Raw genomic sequence first — 26749 nt, forward strand, 5'->3', positions numbered from 1 at the left:
CTCATCGGGACCACAGAAAGTTCCATTCTACAGGCCTCACCATTTCCAGAAGCTACAGGGAGAGAGAGTTTTCTGGTTGAGGTCCTGGTGATGTCAGCATGCGATGTTCTGACAGAGGGGTTCCTCTTCTAGAGCTGGACTTAGGGAAGCCCTTGCACAGTCCAGGCCCACAGAGGAGGACGCTTGCTGCAGAGCTTCTGGAGGGCACACGCTTCCAAAGCAGCCTGGGGTGCAGCACGGCTCTGGCCCCACGGTGGGCGGCCGGCACTGTGATGTTGACGCAACCCTTGCAGCAAGGGATCACCGTGGGACACGCACCCGGCCAGTTCTGTGTAAGTGGAGGTCTGTGGGGTGGGGGCGAGGAGTGTTCTGGGGAAATTTTTCTTTTCTAATGAAAGGGAACTGGTGTAGTTGGAGCTGCCCTTTCTCTCCTCCGTATGGGCTCGATGTTCAGAGCTGTGGTGGCCAGATTGTGCCCCCGAAATGACAAGCCTGGGGGCAAAAGCCAGCGCCAGGGATCACAGAGAAGAGAGAGGGGTCCCTAATGGAACCTTGAACCGCCGAAGGAGTGCCAGCAGACACCTCTGGGTGCACGTGAGAAAACAGGGGGAAAATAAACCCCCACATATTTAAATCTCTCTGAGTTTTCCATCACTTATAGCTAAACACATTCCAATCGAAATAACTGTCAAAGGAAAACAATCAAATTGCAGAGCAATGTGCATATTCTCATTTGTAAAATGAAATTATATATACATATATAATAGCTATATATACATAAAAAATTTGGAAGGGTAACAATAGCTAACAAGTATTGAGCACCAATTGTGTGCCAGGCACATCTTACCACTTTAATCCTCACAACCACATTATAAGGCAGATGTACAAGTGGGGAAACTGAGGCTCTATACCACTAGCACACCACTAGGTGGGGACTCAGAGTCAGGTCTGTCCATCCATAGGGAAAGTGCCTGGTCCACCCTATGCAGACCTCTCCCAAGCTTACGTCCAGTACAGACTCCCACCAGCTGCAATGGCAGTTATATCTAGGGAGTGGGTTGGGGGATGGGCTGGTAGTGAGGACTTTTTCTTTATATACTTCTGCAGTGTTTCCTCTTCAATAAGCAAGCATCTATATATATAAAAGCCTAAGCGAACTGGCCGAGCCAACCCACCAACCAGCCTACCGGCCAGTAGCTGTAACACACACTGACCACCAGGGGGCAGATGCTCAACACAGGAGCTGCAGAGCTGCAGTCACTTGGCAACAGCGGTTCTCCGGTGATGGGCCGGGAACCAGAGAGGAGGGAGCCCGTTCCGAAGTGCATCACCCAAGAACTGCCCTCTCACAATCCGGGACCCCTCGGGGGATGTCGGAAAGCTGGTTTCAGCCGATCCCCGCAGGCCTGGCCAAGGGACCCCGACCGGTGCACTAATCTGTGCACCAGGCCTCTGGTTTTTGTTATAAAAGTACAAATCTAGAGGAATTGATAAAATAACCCTGATGCTAGGCACTGTGCTAAGAATGTAATTTATTTCTTCCAGATTTGGATATCTCTTAGGGCTTTCCGTCCAATCATACATGTTTTTTTTGGAAACAAAAAGCATCCTTCAAACTTACAGGACAGAGCCCTGGCTAAGAGGTCCCAGGACTGCCATTACCTTATTGTGTCACCTGGACCCCAGGTAAGATATCTGCCCACGTGCTCTCTATAACCAGGGGGAACGGGCTCGGCATCAGACTGTGCAGTCCTGGAATAAGAGGGCTTTGTAGATCTTTTTTAGTGTTCGGATTTCTCATCTCCCACCTGTTACTAAACGGTGGCTTCTTGGGTCTTTAAAGAGAGCAGCTCAACAAGAGAAAGCAGGTCTGTGTCTGGAGTTCCAGTTCTATTTCCAGCTGGCTGTGGGCCTTGGCAGCCTCAGGGTAGCCACGCCGGAGAGCGATCCCGGAGGGCTTGCCCAGTGATCCAACCACGTGGGCTGGGGCCCTGCTCCTTAAAGGTCCCGGCCAGCTCTGCTACCACGGAGCTACAGCTCTCGGAGACAAGCAAGGGTTTCTGCAGGAAAAAGAGGGGGGTTTGAAAAAAGACCAGCCACAATGACGGACAGAAGCCCCTTCGAAACGGACATGCTCACCCTCACCCGCTATGTGATGGAAAAGGGGCGGCAGGCGAAGGGGACGGGGGAGCTCACGCAGCTGCTGAACTCCATGCTGACGGCCATCAAGGCCATCTCCTCGGCCGTGCGCAAGGCCGGCCTGGCCAACCTGTGAGTCCGGGAGCCGGTGCGGGTGCGCAGAGCCGCGGACCTGGGGACAGGGCCCGGGTGGGGGTGTGGGCAAGCTGCAGGCACTTCGCAGGAAATCTGGCCAAAGCGCTTTGCCTCTGTGCCCTGCATGGAAGTTGCCTTAAAGTTTCTGTGCCCTTTGATGAAGGGGACTTTGGCTTTTTTCAAGAAGGGAACGAAACACTTGGAGACATGCTATGGAGAAAAAATACATACGTATATAATTTTTCCAGTTGCCATTATAATGATAGCAAGCCCAGTGACTTGTTACGTTAAAACATGTTGAATTATTGTGACTTTTGTATTTGCACTCTCACTGGCACAGAGAACCAGCCAGGAGACCATGCCCTTTGCAGATGGGAACATTTTATTGTCATGACCTTGGCCAGTTCATCAGGGGCTAGGAATCATCATTTACAAAATAACTTCTCAGGGCCCCAGCCTACATCTCCTTTCTTACACCGAAAGGGGCCTTTTGTCTTTAAAACAACCTTTTAATGTTCAGCATTCTACATGTTGTTCTCTTTGGTGCTTTATTCAAGCACAGAATGAGGCCAAGTTCAGGCCATGAGCACTGACCAACACAGCCAAGTGTCCAGTGTAAGTTTGTAATGAAAAGAAGCAGTCTTCTTTGGACTTCCCTTTTCATTGCAGTCATTCCAGTGAGGTCCTCCCAGAAGTTGAAGGGGCCTATTATTTATTACTAGAGGCCCAATGCACGAAAATTCGTGCAAGAGTAGGCCTTCCTTCCCCCGGCTGCCAGCACCAGCTTCTCTCTGGCACCAGGGGCCCAGGCTTCCCTCCTCCTGTTGCCAGCAGGCACCCAGGACCCAGGCTGGCTTCTCTCTAGCCCCGGCTTTGTCAGAAAGGATGTCTGGAATGACGTCCGGAAGACATCAGGTCTAATTAGCATATTATCCTTTTATTATTATAGACTTGACGCCTGGTGCACGACATTCATGCACTTGGTGGGTGAGGGGTCCCTCAGCCCGGCCTGTGCCCTTTCACAGTCCAGGAGCCCTCAGGGATGTCTGACTGATGGCGGGGGCGCAGGGGTGGGGGGAAAGTGGGCCAGCGGGCCTAAGCCATCAGTCGGACATCCTTAGTGCTGCCATGGAGGCGGGAGAGGCTCCCGCCACTGCCACTGTGCTCGCCAGCTATGAGCCCGGCTTCTGGCTGAGCAGCACTCCCCCTGTGGGAGTGCACTGACCATCAGGGGGCAGCTCCTGCATTGAGCATCTGCCCCCTGGTGGTCAGTGTGCATCATAGCAACTGGTCATTCCACCATTCAGTTAAATTGCGTATTACCCTTTTATTATATAGGATTATTATTACCTTAAAATGAAGAAATAACAAAGTCCTATATTTAAAATTTTATTATTAACTATTTTTTTAAAGGGACATCTGTAATACTTTCAACAATAACAATAAACTAAATGAGAAAAATAAAATAGCCCTGGCCGGTATTCTCAGTGGTTAGAGTGTCAGCCTACAGACTGAAGGGTCGGGTCGGGCACGTACCTCAGTCGCAGGTTCAATCCCTAGCCCCAGTCAGGGAGCATGTGGGAGGCAACCATTCAATGTGTCTCTCTCACATCGATGTTTCTCTCTCTGTCACTCCCCCTCCCTTCCACTCTCTCTAAAAAGCAATGGGGGAAAAATATCCTCGGGTGAGGATTAACAAAACAAAACAGAAAATAAAAAACAAAACAATGTAGTGCTTTTAACACAAAAGCGTGATAGCATTATATGACAGGATGTAATTACCACAAGATAATTACATAATTACTGACACATGGTTCTGTGGCCCATTAATGGGATCCAGGTAAAGATGCCTATGGTCTGCTTTTCCCACCCTGCACTGCTGTCATTTGGAGGTAACGCTAAGCTCTACACTCCAGGACCTTCACGAATGTGAGTGCAGCCATTTGTCCTGCCCTGCGCCTGCCAGGTGATGGGGCTGCTGAGTGACACTAGGCGGCGAAGTGCCTCTCCCTGTATGTGGGCCCTGCTTTGCTTGGTGCCCTCTCCTGCTGGCATCTAAGTGTTATTCACCCAAGTCCACTGGGCTCCTGCTCTGGCAGTACGTGCGTGGCAGCGGCCGCTAGGGTGGGGTCAGATCAGTCAGCTGCAGAACTGACTCTCTGGCGGTTGAATGTCCAGATGAAGTGGGTTCGGGAATTGGATGATGAAGGTACTCATCTGACCTGGCTTTTCCTTCCCTGAGATCGTGGGCACTCGTCCATCTCACCAGGACCTCAGTCTCCCCATTTGTAAAACGGAGAGGATAGTGATAGCCCCTAGCTTGTAGGGTTGTTGTAAGGGTAAGTCCATGTGATGGTGATTTCGACAGCGCCAGCCCTCAATGCTCAGTAAATGCTCTTTATTACAACAGTTTAAAGCCCAGACCTGGGGAAATTTGCCAACTGGTTGGTCGATGCTGCACACTGACCACTAGGTGGCAGGCGCCGCCCGTGGAAACGACGTCAGGATCCACATTTGCTGGGGGGCTGAGTTTTCCTTGGTCTGCGGGGAGGACTCCACTTTCTGCCCATTCAGACAGCAGCCTTCCCCTCTCCTCTGCGAAAGCACCCACAGTGGCAGTGGGAGCAGTCCAATTGGAAATTCCTTCTTTCTAGCAAGATGCTGAGATGATTTGAAGAGGCCCCTGGGATTGCTTCTCAGAGAGCGACCGGGTTGCACGCTGTCCCAGAGGAAGTCTGCTCAGGAGAGGGGGACTCCTCCGGCTCCTGCTGCTTCCCCTTCAGGGGCCTCAGGCCCCTCGTCCTTCGCTTCCTCTTTTTGGGAAGACATTTCTAGGCACAGGCTCTATTCATACAACTTAAAAGGGGTCAGACATTCTCGCTTCCCTTCCTTCTTCTCCACTCCTTGCCGTGGGAAGAAGGGAATGCTAGAAGGCCTCGCCTGAAAACCTCTCCATGGCTTTTCTTGTCGAGATGATGGGACATCCCACTTACACATGGCCAGGAAGGCCTTAGCGCTAGCTCAAGTGCTAGCAGGGGTTGTCCTGGGGGTGGAGCACCCCCACCCAGGCTCTCACCGGAGGGGCTGCTGGGCAATGAGTCCTCATTGTGCATGAGCCTCCCCATTCTGGAAGCAGGCGTGTGGGTGCAGGGCGGCCAGCGCCTGGGGGCAGGGGGAGGGGCCTGTTGAGGGTGGTAAGGTTGTGTTCTGTGGGGTGTTGGGGGCGGGGGGGGGGGGGGGCTTGCAAGCACAGGGCAGAGAACCTGTTTTTCACCTCTGCCCACCAGAGACCTGGGAACCCCCGCTCTTCATCCCCCCGCAGCATCCGCCTCAAGAATCCACATTAAGCTCCAATGCACAATAACCCAGCTTTGCTATTGCTGTTATTTGTTTATTTGCTTTTATTTTGAACCAGGCTATGGGTATTGTTTTCCAAGGCAGCTGGCTCAGCACATGACATCACAGCAGACATGGAATGATGGGGGAGGGCTGCGGGGGAGGGGGACGCGATCAGTCAGGGAAGAGGGTGGGGAAGGACTTAAATCCAAGGTTCTTAGTCCAGGCTCCCTGTTAATCCACCTGGGGATCCTCCTCAACAAATAAATGGTGTTTAAAAGGGAGAGGAAGAGGGACTACTGTTCCGCATCCTGTAGTCACCATTCAGTGAATAGGTATCGAGCATCTCCTATGACGCTGAATACGGAGGAAATAAACACAGAGTTTCAGCGGGCAGATAACCTAGCGGGAAAGACACTCCCATGAGTAGATGGTGAGCCGCTGCGGACGGGATGGCGGGGTGTGCCTGGTGTGTGGTGGGAGCAGGAGGGGGAACGGGAGCTTCTGGAGCAGGTCAGGAGGTCGGCAGGGAAACGCTGCCTGTGCAGGGAGTGCTCCTGTGGGAGCAGTGCCATGAGTGAAGGTGAAAATGAGAGGAAAGCTTGCCGGGTGCTGGGGCCACAGGACCTGTCGGGCTGTTGGAATGCAGAAGGCGTGAGGGGGTGACAGCCTGTGGCGCTTGGAGGGCAGAGCATGGGGGCGCGGCAGCAAACCCAGGGTTTGGTCATAAGGGGGGTGTGTGTCCAGTGGGTCTGGAGGCTGAGACTGGCCAAGTGAGGGTGAGAGACACACGGGACACTGTCAGCGTGGGAACAGGCATTGCTGGGAGGGCCTGAGGGTTCCCCTGCCATGGTGGGGACTTGGGAACTCTGGGTGGACGGGTGATCTGACTCAAATATTAGAAGGATCCCTCCCGTAAGGGTGGCAGGTCTGAGACCTTTGCATGTTAATACTCTAAAACACAAAAACCCTACATAGAATTATATAGTCGTGCTTTTTCTGATATTGTTTGAAAAGAGATAGTGAAAAACCATATTAAATTAGTTAAGTCTGTCTCCAAATTTCCTTCTTATTCAAGTAAAACCATTCTATAGCAGGGTGATTTTTAATTCATCCCAGCAGGCCACTATTTGAGGATATTGAATAATAAATATTGAAATTCCAGGGCTGGAAAGTCGTGGTTCTTCACTTTTTTGGATCATTATTTAGAGGGCTGTCTGACTTTAGAGCTCTAACTCTTCAGCAGCTGGAGCCCAGGGCAGGGTTGTAAACTAGTAACACTGAATTCTGGTTAGCATGTTGGGAGAACAGGGACCAGGACAATATACCCTGGAGGTGTACAGGAAGCAAGGCTGAGGATCAGTGCTGTGGGACAGGCCATACTCGGGCTGTGTTTATCATTTGGAGACCCCGGAGCCACGAAGGGAAAGGTAGACATACTGTGCTGTGTTAGTGTCGGAGCTTGTTTGTTGGAGTTCAGGATCTTCAGTGATGTCAATCAACTTTTTTGTGTGTGTCTTCTTAGGTATGGGATTGCGGGAAGTGTGAACGTGACAGGGGATGAGGTGAAGAAACTGGATGTGTTGTCCAACTCCCTGGTGATCAACATGCTCCAGTCCTCCTACAGCACCTGTGTACTGGTCTCAGAGGAGAATAAAGAGGCGATAATCACCCCCAAGGACAAGAGGGTGCGTGTGGAAGGAGGGTGCAGTTCTGCTCATCACCACTAGGTGGTGATACTGAGTTGAGAAGATTGTTGTCTTGCATTTCCTGTTTCTAGGATTTTCCTCTCGCAGTGGTTCTCAACCTTCTGGCCCTTTAAATACAGTTCCTCATGTTGTGACCCCCAACCATAAAATTGTTTTCGTTGCTACTTCATAACTGTACTGTTGTTACTGTTATGAATCGTCATGTAAATATCTGATATGCAGGATGGTCTTAGGCGACTCCTGTGAAAGGGTCGTTCGACCGCCAAAGGGGTCGCGACCGACAGGTTGAGAACCGCTGCCTATTGCTTAGCTTACTTTGTTTTCTGTAAACTACTGCATGCTTCTTTAGTTGGAAGTCTTAAAAAAACACACACACACACACAAAAAAAAAACAACAACTCCATAGCAGGACAGTGACTCATTCAGAATATAAATCAGAGTGGTTTACTGAGATGCCTCAAGGGGTGCGTGTCAGAGTAAAGCCCCAAAAGCCTAAATTCAGGATTGATTCTGAAGAACTGACACATAACCTTATCCAAATTCATAAGCGCTTTAATAGGAGAAACTCACATACAAGCGCAAAGCAGCTGTTCCCAGTGGCTGTGGGACTCGAGTCTGAGCTGTTGGGTTTGTTGTCTCCAGAAGTTGATGAAAGAATTCACAGACAAGGGAGGGGTAAGCAAAGGGAAGCAAAGTTTATTACAGCAAAAGTAACAAAGCTGTCAGCACGAGAGAGGGGTCCCCAAAAGGGTTCCCGAGAAGCTCACTAGTCTACAGGTTTATATTTTCCTCTCTTGCCCTCTATTGGCTCTTTCAAAAAAACACCAGCCAATCTCTTTTGCCCTCATTTCCCACTCTTGGGTTCAGTGGGAAGGGCAGCTCTGCGGTTGACTGGTACATCCCACCTATCTTGCTCACATGACCATCTGGCTCATTCCCTCCTTAACTACCAACTTCCCTCCCCACGGCCCTGGCCCTAAACTGCCTGATCCCATCTGACTCCAAAGAAACCCTCCCAGGACAGGGCCTCTTTCTCACGGGGGTTAATAGTAAAACCGTGTGGTGGGTAGTCACATGGACCACCAGCAAGAACAAGGCATTCCTAAGCTAACAGGTACATTAGGCAGTTATCCACACTCTATACATCATAAACCTCCTTCCGGGGCCTGGCGTTTGTCTGTGGGCGGCATTCTGGCTTTCTGGGTAGCCAGCCAAACCTGAGGCTACAGAGAGTTAAACTGTCACAGACGGTTAAACAGAGGGTCCAGCATTTCCCGGACACCTTTACTGCTGGAGACATATTGCATCTGTGCAGTGGGGTTCATGGATTTTCATTTAACGTACCCATCGGTGACTAGTACTGGCGTTTTGGGGGGAAGTGAAAATCATCGAGTTCAGTAAAGAGTAGAGTTCCTGGGAAGAGCCTTACTATACAGCTTCTTACTTTTTCCCTCTCCATTTCTATACCCGCCCCCCCCCCCACTTCCTCAAGGGGGTTATGGGTTCAATAGAGGTTTCTTCATTCCTGACACACTGTCAGACTAACATAGAAATCGTAAAGATGGTGGCTCTCTTGCACTGATGTAATGGTCAACTTGGTTAGTGCAGGGCATGGCTTGGAGGGTCCATATTCACTCTGGTTTCATGGACAGTTTACTAAAGAGAGAGGTTTGCTGGTGGCCAAAAAATTCGACCATGTTCAGCTGTGATACAGAAATACAGAATACATGTTGGGACTATTGGCACTTGATTTATACGTTGGGTGTTAGGAACGAAGTGCCATTTCTTTATGATTAGCTGGTAGGACGGAAAAGGTAAAGCCAAATTTATTAAGCACCTACTGTATGCCAGGGACTATGAAAAACACTCTACTCTTCTTGTTATATAATTTAAGCTACATCACACCTATTCTTTTCAACTTTCAATGTCCACTGATATGACACTCAATTCTCTCTCCAGTGTGATCTACCGTTTTCTTTCCCAGCTGGGCTGAGTTACACATGTCTTCATGCTAATTCTTGAATACTCCATGCCTCTTTCCATATAAGTTCCTTAAATACTTTCCAACATATGACAGATGCCCAACAAATATTAATTGAATACATGAATTAATGAATGGGCTAAGCTGGATTATTCTCGGGGAGAATGGGAAATTTCCAAGTTTATGAATTACCCCACTTTTTGTGCCCTTTCCCCCTGTTGAGCAAGGGGAAAAAGGAAATAAAGCTCAACCTAAGGGAGGGCGTTACCCTTGGAAAGTCATGGGAAAGTCATTGTAGCGGCAGTGGAAATGATTCCCATTTTACTTCAAGTTTTTTTTTTTAAAGGAATGTGTATTATTTTATTTTTAATTTTTATTTATTGATTTTAGAGAGAGAGAGAAAGAGAGAGTAAAGAGGAGTGGGGAGAGAGAGCAACATCAATTTGTTGTCCACTTAGTTGTGCATTCATTGGTTCTTGTGTGTGCCCTGACCAGGGATCAAACCCACAACCTTGGCGTATCAGGATGATACTATAACCAACTGAGCTACCCAGCCAGGGCTCGAGTTTTGTGGGATTTTTTTACTCCTCCCCTGAGGATATTTCCTCCACTGATTTTTAGACAGAGTGGAAGGGAGTGAGAAGGAGGGTAGAGAGAGAGAGAAAGAGAGAAACATACACGTAAGAGAGACACATCAATTAGTTGCCTTCCCGCACGTGCCCCGACAAGGCTGGAGATTGAACTTGCATCTGAGATATGTGCCATTGACCAGAATCGAACTCTCATCCCTTCGGTCCACTGAGCAAACCGGCCAGGGCAAGGCTCACATTTTATTACCGTGTTTAATTAGCCAGGAGACCCCAGTCCTCATCTCTCAGGCTTGCATAGGCCTTGCACAAAGGAGGCCTGTACGAAGTACCTGGTGACTTCTCCTCGTGCAATGCAGGCTGGAGCTGCGTGTGAGAGCAGTGTGGGTGGGCGTGAGGAGCGTGGTATCACAGACACTCCGCTCTGTCTTCTGGCCTTCAGGACAGCAGGCGCTGGATGTAGAGGAGTATTTTTATTCCTCTGAGGTATCTATGCATAGCAGCTATCTTAATAATAAGACCCACAGGGCCTGGGCATTGCTCTGAGACTTCCTGATTTTTTACTTTTGGCAAAAATGCTCAAAAATGAAGGAGAGAAAAAAACTGGGGACAGAGTCAGAAAGCATTATCAATAAATCTGTAACAACAACAACACAATCTCTAACTGGCCCTACTGTGGATGTGGGTGGAGTGAGTCCAAGTTTATCTTCAGCTTACCCACCTCTTCCCTGCAAGATGCCCACTTCAGACCTTCCTCTCCCAGCCTCAGCAGCTCCAAGTTGGGGGGCCCAGGTAGGAGGGGCCAGAGGAGGCAGGGGGAAAGCTTTTTGGAGGTGGAGGGACCTCCACTGCTCTGTGGGGCCTTACCTACTCTGTGGTGGGAGGTAGGCGCTGAGCTGCACAGTTCACATACGCTGGTCCACCCTGCTTCCTTAAGTAATTGCATTGTTTGATAAGAACATCCCTTTGCTCGCAATCACTTTCTGGCGCTATCAGTATGTTATCTGCCCCGCACAGCCACGCGCATAGACTGTGTTGACCAGAGTGGCTCTTCCCTCTGTGCATCTAGGGGAAGTATGTGGTCTGCTTTGACCCCCTGGATGGATCTTCCAACATTGACTGTCTGGCCTCCATTGGCACCATATTTGCCATCTACAGGAAGGTGAGTAGCCGTCTGACCTTTCATGCCTCTTTGCTCTGGTGGTTTCCCGAAGGTGCCTGGCCTGGGAGCCACAAGTCTGGAGGTCTAACCTCTGTCCTCCCACTAAGCAGAGAGGCGGGTAGGCAGGTCACGAAGCCCGCTCTGCCCCAGGCGCCGCTGGAGGAACCGGAGCGACCATTCCCCTCTCCCGGGCACTGCATTCGGGACGGCAAAGGGAGGGGACAGACAGGGAGACACAGACATCAGACACCGAGTGGGCTCCAGGCAGAACGTTTCTCCTTTGTGTGTCTCACAACTGACTGCATTCCTTCTCTGTTGCTGCCATGACAACTTAGAGCTTAAAAGGACGCCCCCTGGCCATCTCCTGGTTCCGTGGGTCGGAAGCCTGGCAGGTGTGGCTGGTTCTCCGCTCAGCGTCTCCAAGGGCAAACCCCGTGCCAGCCAGCCTGGCCTCGCATCGAGGGCCGGGGCTGTGGGGCAGCGTCCTGCCAGGCTCAGTGGCGTTGTGGGGGTCCTTACTTCCTGGCTGGCCGGTGCTGGGGGTCGTTCTCAGTTTCTCGAGGCTTCTGGCATTGCCTGGCTTGTGACTCCTGTGTCCGTCAAGCCAGCGAAGGCAGGACAAGCCCTTCTCACGCCTCTGGGCTCTCAGACACCTTCTCTTTGCCCCCAGTGCCCTGCCTCCAGCCACAGAAATGGCTTTGCTTTCAACAGTTCATCTGATCAGAGTTGGGTTCACCGGAGAGTCCCGGGTAAGCTGCTATCCAAATAGGTAAACTCCAATGACATCGGCAAGGTCCCTCTTGCCATGTAACACAAACTGGTCCCAGGTTCTGGGAAGTAGGGTATCTTTGGGGCCGTTCCATCAGCTCCACATTCCTAGCATCCGTGAGATCCCCAGGGTTAGTCTGTGACCATCAGAAACTTCATGACAACCACATAGTCCACACTCCTCCTCAACTTGAGGGTCAGTCCTTGCTCTGATCAGGATGGCTTTGGGCAGAAGGAGGCCAGTGCCACCTGAGGGTCTCAGGGTTGTTCAGTTGGGTAACTTGCCCTGGGACTGGCTTTTGAGGCCCATCTCTCTGGCTGCAGGGTCCGCACTCTTTCCACTAAACTCCCTACGGTCAAACCAACGCGGGGAGGACTGGGTAAGCCTCGTGCCAGCCAAGGTGCTGTCGGCACACGTGGATGACACTCGGCTGATGGTCGTCCCCAAAAAGGGGCAAAAATTTGATTTTCAGGGCAAAAGCTTAGCAGAAAACTAACCTTGGCAGAATATATGAATTAGCCTGACCTTTCTCTCTGAGAAGAAAAGCAAGGCGCAGACCAGTGGTCTATGCCTCCTGCCTCAGAGAACAGAATGGGAGCCACGCCCGCATGGGCTAGAGGACACCTCCGCGGGGTCAGTGTGTCCCCTTTTGTATTGAAGAGAGACAGGGAGACTTTCATGAGGGAGGAGAGGAGGACTGGAGACACTTCTCTGGTATCTGAGAAAGTTAAAGACTAAGATGCTGTTTCGAGTTTACGCAGAAACGAGCTAGGTGAGTGAAGGAGCTTCGTTTCCCCTTTCGAGGTACAGCTTACAATAAAAATAGAGATCGCTGGTGTGCTAGTTATGAAATTCTGAAAAAGAGCACGACTCAGCCTCTGCTCTTCCTCCTGCAGCACAGGGCTCCGGGTCGGTCCGCACCTCAGCCCCAGGGGAGGCACACATACTTCTGTCGCTTTTTAAAAAATTGGTGAACACATTGAAGTATAGAGGAGGTAAGTAACTCCATTAACATCACCAGCCAGGACAGGGATTCAAATAGGCATCCTACCTTCATCAGGGCAGCTCTTAATAGCTTCTCCCCCAGTGTTATTGGGATATAATCGACATGTGACGTTGTATTAGTTTTAGGTGTACAACATAATGATTTGGTATATGTATATATTGTGAAATGATCAAGACGATAACATCTTGCCCTTATTTAACACCTATCACCTTACATAGTTGCAATGTTTTCTCTTGTGAAGAGAATTTTATGGCGTACTCTCTCAGCAACTTTCAGATGTATAATACAACATTATTAACTGTGGTTACCATGCTATCTACCTTATTCCGAGAACTTATTTATCTTATTATTGGAAGCTTGTACCTTTTGACCACCTTCACCCATTTCTCCCCAGTCCTCCACCCTTTGTCCCTAGCAACTACCAATCTATTCTGTTTCTATGAGTTTGTTTTTTATAGAGTACACATGTAAGTGAGCTCATGTAGTATTTGTCTTTCTCTTCCTGATTTTTTCACTTAGCACAATGCCCTCGAGTTCCATCCATGTTGCTGCAAATGGCAGGATTTTCTTCTTTCCTTTTTTTGTGGCCAAAAAACATTCCATTATATAAATATAAATATGTTTTTTTTCTTTATCAATTCATCCATTGATGGACACCTAGGTATTTCCATGTATTGGCTTTTGTGAATACTGCAATGAACATGGAGGTGCAGATATATCTTTAAGATAGTGATTTAATTTCCTTTAGACATATAACCAAAAGTGGAATTGCTAGATCATGTGATAATTCTATTTTTAATTTTGAAGAACCTCCATACTGCATCCATAGTGGCTGCACCAACTTACACTCCCATCAGCAGTGCACAAGGATTTTCTTTTCTCCACATCCTCGCCAACACTTACTACTTATCTTTTTATCATATCCATTCTAACAGGTACGAGGTGATATTTTATTGTGATTTTGATTGGTATTTCCCCAATAATTGATGATTTTGACCATCTTTTCATGTACTTGTTAGTCCTTTGTATATCTTCTTTGGAAAATGTCTAGCAATTCCTCTGCCCATTTTTTAATCATATAGTTTGTGTTTTTGCTATTGATTTATGAGTTCTTTTTATATTTGAAGAACATTGGGCATCAAGGCCATGGGAAATCAATGAAGGGTTTTAAAGAGAGAAGTGACATGGATCAGAGTGGAGCAAGGATGGAGTGGGAGGACCAGGCAGGGGGTGATGGTCACTCGGACCAAGGGGTAGTGGTGAGGATAAGCAAGAGGGCAGGGACCTGTGAAGAGTGGGTTGTCGAACTGACTGGACTTAGTGGAAGGAAGGGAAGGGTGATTTCCAGGTTTCTACTGGTCAGATGATGGTGCCATTTGCTCAGATGGGGAGCAATGGAAAAAGAGTGGAAATTCTGGGGAGTGAGACAGGGCAGATGAATTCCATATTTGACATGTTGAGCTTGAGACATCTGTGGGACCTGAGTAAGAACGTTGGTGGGCAGGTGGCTCCAAGAGCTGGGCCATCAGGACAGATGAAGATGGAGGTCTGGGAGGCGCGGGCACCTGTGTAGGGCTTGGAACTTTGGTTGTGGGTGAGGTGGCCGAGGAGTGTGAAGACGGAGAAGAGAAGAGAGCTTTATTAGTCAGGACTCCGGTGTAAACAGCAGGGACGAGTCAGGAAGCCCCAAGACAGAAATATGGCCAGCCTCAGACAGGGCCTGGGCCACAGAAGGGTCAGAGTCTCTCATCTTATCTTCCCATGGCCACTGTACTCTTTCCTCTCTCTGCGGACCAGTTTTTTCTGATTCTCTGGCCCATGACAGAAGAAAGATGGTCACTCCAATGCTCCCAAGTTACCATCAACCAGAATGTTCTAGCCCCAGATACATATTTCTGGAGCAGAAACTCTGACTGGGCCAGTTTGGGGCAGGAATCCATCCCAGACCCCATTAAACTTGTGGGGAGGGTTTGGGACTCATAGCACAAATATAGCAGCTGAGAGTCCCCATTCTGGAAAGGGTGACGATTTAGAGGTCCATTTTGCACTGGGTAGACACTGGGGAGGAACCAGAAGGAACACCAACATTTAAGAAGAGGAGTTGGGAAAAGCAAATGAGAAGACACATCTAGAGAGTTAGAAAGAAAGCCAGACAAGAGGGAAGTGGACAGAAGCTCTGGAGAGACACATCTCAAGCAGGAGGCAGCAGCCAATGGATCCAACACTGCCTAGAGGTCAGGTAAGAGGAAGCCTGGAAAACATGCATCAGATTTAGTAGGTAGGGGCAGCCTGCTGTGGGGACAGGAGAAGGAAGGTAGTGTAGACAGGCATCCTGGTCTCCAGGATGTAGATGAAGACAGAGACAGGGCAATCGCTGGAGGGAAGCCTTGTGATCTAGAAAGTATTTCTTGTTATTTTTTTCAAGGCCAGGGATTTTACAAGTCAATAAAGGCCAGTGGAGCCAGTTGGGGAGGAGGGATTTTCTTCAAGCCACAGTGCAAGTTTCCAAGGACCGAGGGGAGAGTGTGTTGCCCTGTGGAGGCCGCAGGTTCGCGGTTCAGAGAAAGGAAAAGCTCCGCTCTGGGAGAACTCTGGTTTCATATGAAGAAAATGTGATCCTTTTGATGGATGAGCAAAGGTATTTCAAAAGCTCCAGTGAGGATGACTGAAGATTTTGAATTAAAAAACCTAATACCACCTTTGCCGTCTACGTCTCTGAGGAGACTACGCTCTGGAGCCGTGGTTCTGAAACTTCTGTGGAACTACCTGGAGGGCTGATGCTGAGGGCCCAGCATTTCTGACTCTGGAGGCCGGGGGCACAGGCCAAGAATATGCCCGTCCAACGAGATCCCGAGTGATGCTGACGCTGCCGTCCACTGCGCGGGGGCCTGCTTCTCAGCATCCGTGTGTGGCCTGGGAATCTGTACATAAAGCCAAATCATTAAGCACATACACACAAGTCAAATGAAAACATAATTATTTGTAAAAAAAAAAAAAAAAAAGTGTTAGAAAGAATGCAAGATTGCAAAAGTAAGGAAAAATATTAAAAGGAACGTGCCATTTTTAAAGTTTTATTTATTTATTTATTTATTTATTTATAATATATTTTATTGATTTTTTACAGAGAGGAAGGGAGAGAGATAGAGAGCCAGAAACATCAATGAGAGAGAAACATCGATCAGCCGCCTCCTGCACATCTCCCACTGGGGATGTGCCCGCAACCTAAGTACATGCCCTTGACCGGAATCGAACCTGGGACCTTTCAGTCCGCAGGCCGACGCTCTATCCACCGAGCCAAACCGGTCTCGGCAGGAACGTGCCATTTTTAATTAAATTAACTTGTAGCCCTAGAAAAATATTAAAGGGAAAGTGACATTTTAAAGAAACCCTTAAAGAAGATGAGATTGCTTTTAAAATAAAGTTGTTAGGCAAACTGGCCCCATATTCTGTTAGTTGTTCAGAATGACGCTGGCTTAGCTACGGGAGACGTGGGTCCAGCCCCAGCCTATGGGTCACTGGTTTCAAGATGTTATGTGAGCACCTTTCTGACCTCCGACCCTTCTCTTTCAAAGGAGGGTTGTAGAGCCTCTCCATTGTTTCACAAAAACATACTGTGAAAGCATTTTGAAAGATACAGAGTTTCCTCTCAATACTTTTTATTTTACTCTTAGAAGTTACTCCTCAGGAGAGTTAAGAAGCTCCCGCCTTGGCCAAGGCTCTCTCCAGAGACAATGCCCTGTTCCTTCCTCTCTTCTCCAGACCTCGGAGGAGGAGCCTTCGGAAAAGGATGCCCTGCAGCCAGGCCGCAACATCGTGGCCGCAGGCTATGCCCTCTACGGCAGTGCCACCCTGGTGGCTCTTTCCACTGGGCAAGGAGTGGACCTCTTCATGCTTGACCCAGTAAGTACCAATATGGCAGCATCAGCACGAGGGACCCCATGGGGCTCTGTACTTCTGTTCTAGTCCCCTGGCATAATTTCCTGGTCATTCTTAAATAATTTCTTTTTTAAAAAATTTTTATTTATTTATTTGTTTGTTTATTTGTTTATTTATTTATTTACTAGAGGCCCGGTGCATGAAATTCATGCACTGGGGGGGAGGGTCCCTCAGCCCGGCCTGCACCCTCTCTCAGTCCTGAACATCCCTCTTGCAGTCCGGGACCCCTCAGGGGATGTAGCAGTGCACCAAGTGGCAGGCGGCCAGGGAGGAGCCCGAATCGGGGCTGAACGCCGCTCGTGCTCATCCCGGCCCGCTGTGCCTGCTGCCGCTGCTCGGTAGTGCTGCCTCAGAGTCAGGAGAGGCTCCCGCTGTGGCAGCTGCTCTCACCAGCCTTGAGCCCGGCTTCTGGCTGAGCGGCACTCCCCTTGTGGGAGTGCACTGACCACCAGGGGGGAGCTCCTGCATTGAGCGTTTGCCCCCTGCTGCATCATAGCGACCGGTCGTTCTGGTCGTTCCGCAGTAACAGTCACTTAGGCTTTTATTATATAGGACTAGAGGCCCGGTGCACAAAAATTTGTGTACTGGCGGGGGGAGGGGGTGTCCCTCAGCCCCATTTGTGCCCTCTCACAGTCTGGGACCCCTCGGGAGATAACAACCTGCTGGCTTAGGCCCGCTCCCGGGTAGCAGAGGGCAGGCCCAATCCCTAGGTGCAGCCCCTGGTCAGGCTCAGAGCAGGGCGGATTGGGGAGTTGGGGCGTCACCCCCTGTCATGCACAGAGCAGGGCGGATCAGGAGGTTGCGATGCCACCCCCAGTCACGCTCAGGGTAGGGCCGATTGGGGGTTGGGGCACCGCCCCCTGTCACATTCAAGGCAGGGTCGATGGGGAGGTTGCGGCGCCACCCCCTGTCACGCACAGAGCAGGGCCCATCAGTGGGGTTGGGGCTCCGTATCCTGTCACACACAGAGCAGGGCCAATGAGGGGGTTGGGGAGCTCCCCCCTGTCACACATAGAGTAGGGACGATAGGGAAGTTGGGGCACCGCCCCTTGTCACCCACAGAGCAGGGCCGATCAGGGGGTTGGGGCACTCCCCCCTGTCACACTCAGGGCAGGGCCGATGGGGAGATTGCGGCTCCACCCCATCAAACACAGAGCAGGGCCCATGGGGGGATTGGGGTGCCGTGCCCTATCACACACAGAGCAGGGCCGATCAGGGGGTTGGGGAGCTCCCCGCTATCAGGCACAGAGCAGGGCTGATCAGGGGGTTGGGGCGCCTTGCCCTGTCATGAACAGAGCAGGGCAGATAGAGAGGTTGTGGCCTCGCCCCAGTCACACACAGAGCCGCAGGGCAATCAGGGGGTTTGGGCACTGGCCCCTGTCACGCTGCTCCAGGGGCCAGGAGGCCTCGCGGCTCTGCTGATCCCAGTGCTGGGAGGCCTCGCGGCTCCGCTTGACACAGGGGCAGTGAGGCCTCGCTGCTCAGCTGATCCCGGTGCTGAGAGTCTCCGCTGATCCCGGTGCCAGGAGGCCTCGCTGCTCCGCTGATCCTGGTGCTGAGAGTCTCCGCTGATCCCGGTGCCAGGAGGCCTCGCTGCTCCACTGATCCTGGTGCTGGGAGGCTCCGCTGATCCCAGTGCTGGGAGGCCTCGGGGCTCCGCTGATCCTGGGTTCGGGAGGCCTCTAGGCTCCCCTGATCCCGGTGCTGGGAGGCATATAACCCTTTTACTATATAGGATAGAGGCCTGGTGCACGGGTGGGGGCCAGCTGGTTTGCCCTGAAGGGTGTCCTGGATCAGGGTGGGGGTCCCGCTTGGGTGCCTGGCCAGCTTGGGTGAGGGGCTGATGGCTGTTTGCAGCTGGTCACACCCCCTTCAGGGTGGGGTTCCCCACTGGGGTGCCTGGCCAGTCTGGGTGAGGGGCTGAGGGTCGTTTTCAGGCTGGCGGGTGACTGAAGCTCCCAACCTCTCCTTTTTTCCTTTTTTTGTTTTATTCTGGGATTTATTTACCTTCTATGGCTGTCACTGGAGCTGAGAGCCAGCTTTAGCTCTGAGGCTCGGCTCCAGCTCTGAGACTTCGGCTGCTGAAAGCAGGTATCTGGTTTGTTTGGGTTCTATAATTGTAACACTGTTGCGGTCCTGCTCGCTCCAGCTCTGACGGCTGAAAGCAGGTTTCTGGGGGTTGTTTAGGTTCTATAATTGCAACATAGTTGCTTAGAGTGCAAGCTCAGAGGCTGGCAGCGGCAGGCGGGGAACCTTGGCTTCCTCTATCACTGGAGCAAGCAAGCCTCCTGTTCGCTTCAGCTGCCTGGCTGCCGGCCGCCATCTTGGTTGGCAGTTAATTTGCATATCTTGCTGAATAGCCAATGGGAAGGGTAGCGAAGTTACGGTTAATTACCATGTTTCTCTATTATTAGATAGGATTTATTTATTTGTTTGTTTGTTTGAGAGAGAGATTTGTTGTTCCACTTATTTATGCATTCATTGGTATGTGCCCTGACTGGGGATGGAACCCACAACCTTAGGGTATTGGGATGACTCTCTAACCAACCGAGCCACCCAGTCAGGGCCCTGGTCATTATTATTAGTACTTGCTTTTGGAGCCAGAGTCTAGTTTGGGGCGCCAACAGTGTCATCAAAAAACTTTAAGGACCTTTGTCCAAGTGAGGGAATTTGAGGGGTTCAGCAGATTCAGTCCTCTCAACTCAGGCCATGCCCTTAAAGAGTTTATTCCTCTTTGGTTTATGGGAATACAATGGTTTCAGAATCGCAGTGCTGCCGATTTCCAGACAGAAACATGAATTCGTTAGAGCAGCACCACACACCAGGACGTCCTGTGGCGTCAGCATGCTTTGTGATGCATGCTGTCTAACGCGGGAGCCACTGGCCTCGGGTGCCTGTTGGATACCCGAAATGAGACCAGTGTGACTGAGGAGCTGGGTTTGAAAATGCTACTTCATTTTAATGAACTTGAACAGCCACCTGTGACTGCTGGCTACCTTATTGGACAGCCTGGGTTTGGAAGACTTCCCCTAATCGACATGTTCTTCCCCATAGGAGGAGAGATGGTGGAAACTGCTTTTCCAGGTTCTGTGTTATGTTATGCTCAGATTTCTCCCAGTGAGACATGCACAGCCTCAGGGTAGCTGAGAAACCTGATAGCCTGATGCTGACTAAAGGAAGAAATAATTAGATAAAGACACAAGAGTTCAAAAAAGAAGGCTGAGCTTGCATGGCAAGTGTACATTGAAAATGTTCAGCAGAGATTTTGGAAAATATTAGTAACTTACAGAATTTCTCTTTAAAATCTGGATGCTTTGCCTATCACTTGTGAGCTACTTTGCCAAATATTGTCAAGATTGATGTCACCATACTCAATACCAGGATATCTGAGGGTGTCCTACAGATAGGGACCATGGGGTACTGAGCACAATGTTATTATAATTCTGAGGATTTCTTTAATTTTTATCAACTATTCCTTATGCCAAGTGCATACAGTTTCTGATTGAAGAGATTTCTCCTTTACCCCAGTTAAGAACTGGGATACCAGGAACTTTTAATGGTTTCCAAGACTGAACTATTAAGATAAAATAACTAGACCACAAATTAGTGGTTGAACTGCCTTCCCCACCTTTATGACAAATCCCCATTTGTGTAACTTGTTCTCTCATTGTTAATGGCCCCAGTCTCCCTGAAAACATTAGGAATTAGCTAAGGGTGATAAATTGGGGGATAAATACAGCTGGGTTCCTTGTAATGAGTAGTCTAGCTGACCGTGAACGTTACAAAGGAAACTTTCCCTCTTCCTTTGAATTATTTTATCTCCTGTTATATTCCTGCTTATGCTTCCCGTGCAGACTCAATATTGTCACTGTTCTTTATTGATCTCATGCAAATATCACTGGGCAGGCTGCTCAAGGACTTGGCAACCCCCTGGGCCCTTCCAGGAGGCCCACGTCTTCTCATGTTCTGTGATTGTCGGGGAGTGTGCTACTGGCTCTGTCTCCTGGTATCTCTCATCTTACTGGTATTTTTCTTCAACTTTCTAGGCTCTTGGTGAATTTGTTCTGGTAGAAAAAGAGGTCAAAATCAAAAAGAAAGGAAATATTTACAGCATCAATGAGGGCTACGCCAAGTATTTTGATGCTGCCACCACAGAATATGTGCAGAAAAAGAAATTTCCTGAGGTGAGTGAATAAAATCCAAGGCAGAATGCCATATCAGTGGGTTCCTGTCTCAATGGTGGCTCTGAGGGCCTGGGTGGAGTAGGTTTGATGCCACTGTTCATGGCTCTGATCAGTATGGAGTGGCATGCTGGGGTCTTGTCTCAGCATCAAGAAGGGTTCAGGAATCTGGAAAAGGCTGCCGGTAGATGACATAGGAATCCAGAGACTAATAAAGAGTCCAGAGACGAGATATAATTTTGAAAGGCATTGGGGGTCAGAGGACCTTCAGCTGAAGGAACTGAAGAGTCCCTCCTTGTCTAGGACCCTTGCTTTTATTAACACAATTTGTCCTAAGGCAAGGTGGAGATAATACACTTCAAAGGGTAAGGTTTCAAAGGGTACAGAAGCATTGTCAGTTTGGGGAATAGCCTACGGCTGTTCAGGTATTTGGCCAGTAGGAGGCAATAACATGTAGATTAAGATGCCCTTTAACTGTCTGGCAGCCACAATCAGTTTCCTATTCAGGTTTGGGGAAATGCCTTTAGCCATTCCCAACAGGTGACTACATGCGTGACGCAACCCTGTTGAGTCCCCAAGTCTCATCAACCTTTTGATGAAATTCTTGAAATTATGACATGCTGGAATTGGTCTCTGGCAGTGGCAGACTCTGCCTTCATAAGCAGTCAATAGCATCTATAGCTAAAGTTTGCCTACTAAAGATAACACTTCCCCGGTGAGTTTTTCCAGGAGCAATTGTTTTTAATGAGCCCGTATTTTCGAAACTCCGCAGTTCAGGCCAGAACCTCTCTCTCGTCATTTGTTTTCTGGGCTTCATAGATTCTGGCACTCAGTTATATTTGCTTTCAGATGGAGGAGTTATGTTTGAAAGTCCCATTCACATGCTCTAACATTGGGCCTTGTGTTTACACCACGCTTTAGGGAGCTCTTTGACTCTCAATGTGATCAGCCGATTCCAGACTTTATGTGGCTCTTAATACAGCCCAAACCATCCATTAAGCCTGCCCGCCATCCAGGGAGAGCTTCTAAGGCAGAAATGGGCACATGGTTAAAGAATTTCCAGATCAAGTGTAAAGTCTGGCCTAAAGCGGGAGTAAAACAAAAGCTTGTTTACAAGTGGGGCCCTTTCTCACCGAATCCTGGGGATGTGGTGAGAGAGGCCCCTTTCACACAGTGGAAAAGCGTTGGTGTGGGACGCCCACCTGGAAGCTCCTGGTGGGATCCATGGGCCCAGGTGGCACTCGGTCAGCAGGATGCTGGGACCTGACTGCTGCCTCAACCTTAACTCGAAGCTTTGAAGAGTCCCTTTTTCTTTTGTCTGTGTCTTTGTTTTTGTTTTTTGTTTTTAAATCCTCTCCCAAGGGTATTTTATCAGTTGATGTTTAGAGAGAGAGGAAAGGGGGGGGGGGGGGGGGGGGAGACATTGCTGTGAGAGAGACGCAGCGATTGGTTGCTTCCCAATAAATTCAATTAAAAAAAATAAAAATACCTCCCTCCAAAAAAGACATACAGAATATTCTGCATTTTGACCATTTCTGAAATATGAGAAGAAAAAGGTTCTAATGAAATCTGCACTAACAACGCAACAGCCACATGAGGCTGTTGAACACTTGAGCTGTGACGAGTCTGATGGGACATGTGCGGTGAGACACACACGGGTTTGGAAAGCTGAGTGGAGGAAGGAAATGGGTTCTGTTTTCTATGGATCACACATTGAAATGATAACCCTTTTATACGCTATTTTAAGTGAGAAATGGTTTCTAAAGCTGCTTAGGAGTTTGCCCGGGGTGAACATGCTTGGAGAAAGTGCAAACGTCGTCATTGTTCAAGGGGCCTGGCTCTCGGGCAGCAGAGAGAGCTCTGAAGCCTGGCACGCCAGGGAGTTTCAGGGGCTGCCAGCAACTGTGTGAATGACAAGGGGGGAAACCTTTCTCCTCTTCCCTTCTCGGTTCTGTGGCTGGTCTACTAACTAAACTGACAGACTAACAGGAGAAAACAGATTTAAGTTTGTACTTATGGGAGCCCACAGAAATGTGAAACTCAAGTGACCAAAGCTCCTTTCAGACAAGGAAACAATAAATGTGTGAAGGACTGAGAGGACAGAGAAGGGAGTGTAGGGCAGTAAATTAGTGAGGACGTAGCCAGGTCTGTCGATTCAGCCTTCTCAGCCCTAAATTCCCTGCCTCTGCTGTAAGGATGGCTCTCCCTCCTGGGACAGGGAGGGTACCTTTCGCATGGGAGAGTTATTTCCTGCTTTGGGGGGACAAAGGCGGGTCAGAGTGCCCTTCTTGCACCGCTAGTTCTCAAGGAACTTTAATTGAAAATAGTCCATATGCCCATGTGACATATTTTGGGGTGGCATATCTGCTTTTCTGCAATATATACTTCCTTTTTAAAAAAATAGCTGTTCTCTTAAGATTGTGTCAGGGTGCAGTGTCTTAATTGAAGTAGTCCTCATTGAATGAGTTCAATCACTGGTCAAGCTACGGGGGCTCCTAATGAATGAAATGCTTAGTGATATAAAGTTTTTCAATTCCTACGCTGCTGGGTGCAGGACGAAGAACCTGGAATGCAGATGCCACACCACTGGACGGGTGACCGGGGGCAGGTGCTAGCTAATTGCAGAACTCACTGCATCTTGTCTCTTCCCTCTCTGCTTTCTAGGACAGCGGGGCGCCCTATGGGGCCAGGTATGTGGGCTCCATGGTGGCCGATGTGCACCGCACCCTGGTCTATGGAGGGATTTTCCTATACCCAGCGAACCAGAAGAACCCTAAGGGCAAGGTAATTCTCCCTTGTCCACTGGCTATCCCCAGTCAGGGAGCCAGCGGCATTCCCTTTCTCTTCACACCTGCTTTTCGGCTGCGCCTGACCTGGGCATGCCTGCCTGTGAGTGGGCAGGTAGAACATCAATGAGGTGTGTTTCCCATGAGTGAATGTGAGGCCATTGTAGAGCCGTGTGGATTTTAACTGCAGAAAAATATAGATTGGAAGGCCCACAGGCCAAGGCCCAGTGAAGCCCTGGGCACTGTTTCAGAGGATTTATTACGCCCCTGGGCCCTTAAGGTCAGAGCAAACCTTGGCTCCAGGACAAACTGTGTGAGAACGCTGTGCTTTGTTTGTCTGATTCTGAAGTGTCCGAATCAACAAGGTACAAACAAAGGTCAGTTGGTTACAACTGGGACGTTAGTGTCTGACACCCAAAAGCCCTGCCCTCACCCCCAGGGCCAGGGAGAGGGGAGGAAAGAGCCCAGCTCTACAAGTTGCCAGCCAGAGTCTCCCTGGTGGCCTGTCCAGGACAGCATGGCCTCCAGTGTCCTTCTGTGGATGATCAGGGGCAAAACTAGCGGACTCAAGGTGTCCACATGTGCTGGGGCTCCGCTGTGCCCCGCCAGGCTGCCCACGACTCTAAGGGCAGGAGGTCTAGGTGAGGGCATCGTACTCTGTTTTACCAAAATAGCAAGTAAATGCCCCAGAGTCTGAACATACTCTCTCCTGAGTGCCTGGCTCTCCAACCCAGACCAGACACGCTTCATTCCTCCCCATGCAATAACAAAAATAAAACCATCAGCACCAGACATGGCTGTTTCTCCAAGTAGTTTCAACATGTCTTCAAAATAAATGTGAAGGAAAGAAAGGAAAAGGCTGCATAGTGCTGGGTCAACCACTTTCTAAGCTGATTATAGAAAAGGGACTTTAGAAATTATAGATTTTGCATCTACGGGGGAAGGAAGGAGAAGATAGAATGGTACCAAGTCAGAAAAATTAGCTAGAATGTCACCTTGAATCGTGTGTGTGTGTGTGTGTGTGTGTGTGTGTGTGTGTGTGAGTGTGTCTGGTAGGGGTAGTCTGAGGAGGGCGTCACAACATAATTACATAAATAGACCCAAAAAGGACATTCGTTCCAGCCCATTTCAGTTCAACTCGCCATGAATTATTGACACGGGAGGTCACCTGCTAATTTCCATCAAGCCTTTTACAAGAGGTATTCCTTGTTCGGAACAGGCTCAGCCCTGGGTCCATGGGCACAGCTTGGCAAGCAGAGCACGGCCACTTTTACCCCCCCCCCCATTTTTGCCATCTGTGGGGAGCCCTAGGGCGAAGTCTGTGGCAGCCTTGTTTGGACACTTTCTTTGTGTCGGCAGTACCGGGACTGGAGATGTCACAGTGACCCAGATAGATGCTGTGCCTGCCCTCAGGGCGGGTGACCAGGAGGAAGGCAGGTGGCAAGCCTCACTGCCAGACCGTGAGAGGGGACGTGCAGGATGCTGTGTGCTGTAAGCAACGGGAGTTCATTTAGTTTAAGGACCAAAAAAAGGCAATTTAAGTACCAGCACACTGCTCAGCCAAGTGGACACTTGAGATTGGAGTTCCTTGCCGCTCCCCGGGACACTGGGGTTATCCTGGGAGGGCACCCAGCACTCTGAGGTGAGCTTCCAACCCCAGCCAAGCCTGCTTTCTCACCAACAGCGCCTCTAACCGGGCCGCAGCTGTAGTTTCCCTCCTGAGGAAACTGGCAAGAAAGGGGCACTGAGATCTCATCAGCCCGAGTGAAGAGGCAGGTCTCTCACAGGTCACAAGTCAGGTAGCTGCTGAGCAGCGGTGCCTGCAAAGGCCCATGCCCTGCGCAGCAGCTGATGTACCCAGCAACCTTCCCGAGGCGCTAGATCTCGGGCAGCCCCCTCTGCAGAGGGGCTGGAGCCCACTGCACTGACCAGGCAGAAGTCCAGCGGTGGCAATTGTGCATCCAGCTTCAGGGGCAGGGCTTGAGATCTGGGGCAACTTGCAACCTGCCTGACCCTTTCTCTGCAGCTCCGGCTCCTGTACGAGTGCAATCCCGTGGCCTTCATCATTGAGCAGGCGGGGGGCTTGGCGACCACAGGTACCCAGCCGGTGCTGGACGTGAAGCCCGAGGCCATTCACCAACGAGCCCCCCTTATTCTGGGGTCCCCGGATGATGTGCAGGAATATCTCACCTGTGTACAGAGAAACCAGGCAGGCAAGTAGTGAGTTTGACCCTGCAAGCCCTCTTCTTTTTGTCTTGTCCTCTGCATTAAGAACCCGAAATGACTGGTAGGCAGAAACAGTGGTGATGAGTCACAACAGGCCAGTCCGCCCAACCACAAACAGAAAAGCAGCATCAACCTGCTCAGGACAGGTCCAGAGGCCAGAGGAGACTCTGTCCTCAGTGCACATGGCTAAGAATAAAGATCCACGTGTGAAAAGAACAACTTTGATTTGTCTTTTGTCATGAATGGTGGCAAAAAACGGTTGTAATTCTAAGTCTGTCAGCTCAAGTAATAGGTAGCTATCTACTTGGGGGGAAAAAGTACAAAGATCAGTAAAGAATTTACCTTGGTTGGCTTAATATTTGAACCTAGTGTCTTATCCTGTAGTGATTCATTTTATTTCTCATGAAATAAAAATATATATTGAATATATACATACTTTATGTATATATTTAAATGTATATCCTATATAATAAAAGACTAATATGTAACTGGTCATTATGACGTGCACTGATCACCAGGGGGCGTGCGCAGAACATGGCAGGCATTGGCTGAGGTGGGATGGTGGAGCAGGTGAGCAGGGGCGCCAGAACAAGGTGGGGCACTGGTTGCTGTCATTGGGGCGAGCCTCTGGTGGTTACTGAAAATTCTTTGCTCCGGCACGCTGAGGTCCCACCTGGTGCTCGCACCTGCTGCTGGCGCCAGCCCCAGTCACTCCGAGCCTTCAGCAGGTGCAAGCATGGCACCGTCAACACGTGGGAGCAGTGGGACCAGGGCTGCTGGCAGACAGGGGACCGGG

General features: G+C 49.8%; 1 protein-coding gene across 1 annotated transcript; it reads left to right on the top strand.

Moving 5' to 3' along the window:
- Positions 1 to 2009: 2009 nt before the first annotated feature.
- FBP2 (fructose-bisphosphatase 2) lies at positions 2010 to 26181 on the top strand. Its single transcript, XM_070400813.1, has 7 exons — positions 2010 to 2271; positions 7136 to 7298; positions 10957 to 11049; positions 16584 to 16724; positions 20807 to 20944; positions 23606 to 23725; positions 25754 to 26181. Exons 1-7 carry the CDS (start codon positions 2102 to 2104, stop codon positions 25946 to 25948), a joined length of 1020 nt encoding a protein of 339 aa, XP_070256914.1. The 5' UTR covers positions 2010 to 2101; the 3' UTR covers positions 25949 to 26181.
- The last annotated feature ends 568 nt before the right edge of the window (positions 26182 to 26749 follow it).

Source organism: Myotis yumanensis, unplaced genomic scaffold, assembly GCF_028538775.1.
Source record: "Myotis yumanensis isolate MYYU_CA2020_CCGP unplaced genomic scaffold, mMyoYum1.0.hap1 SCAF_21, whole genome shotgun sequence".
Lineage (NCBI taxonomy): Eukaryota > Metazoa > Chordata > Mammalia > Chiroptera > Vespertilionidae > Myotis > Myotis yumanensis.

Bases quoted from the DNA above. Each gene is read 5' to 3' on its own strand.
- FBP2 (XM_070400813.1), top strand. From the start codon at position 2,102: ATGACGGACAGAAGCCCCTTCGAAACGGACATGCTCACCCTCACCCGC. The intron at 16,725-20,806 runs GTAAGTACCAAT...TCAACTTTCTAG, and splicing joins ACCTCTTCATGCTTGACCCA to GCTCTTGGTGAATTTGTTCT. The intron at 23,726-25,753 runs GTAATTCTCCCT...CTTTCTCTGCAG, and splicing joins AGAAGAACCCTAAGGGCAAG to CTCCGGCTCCTGTACGAGTG.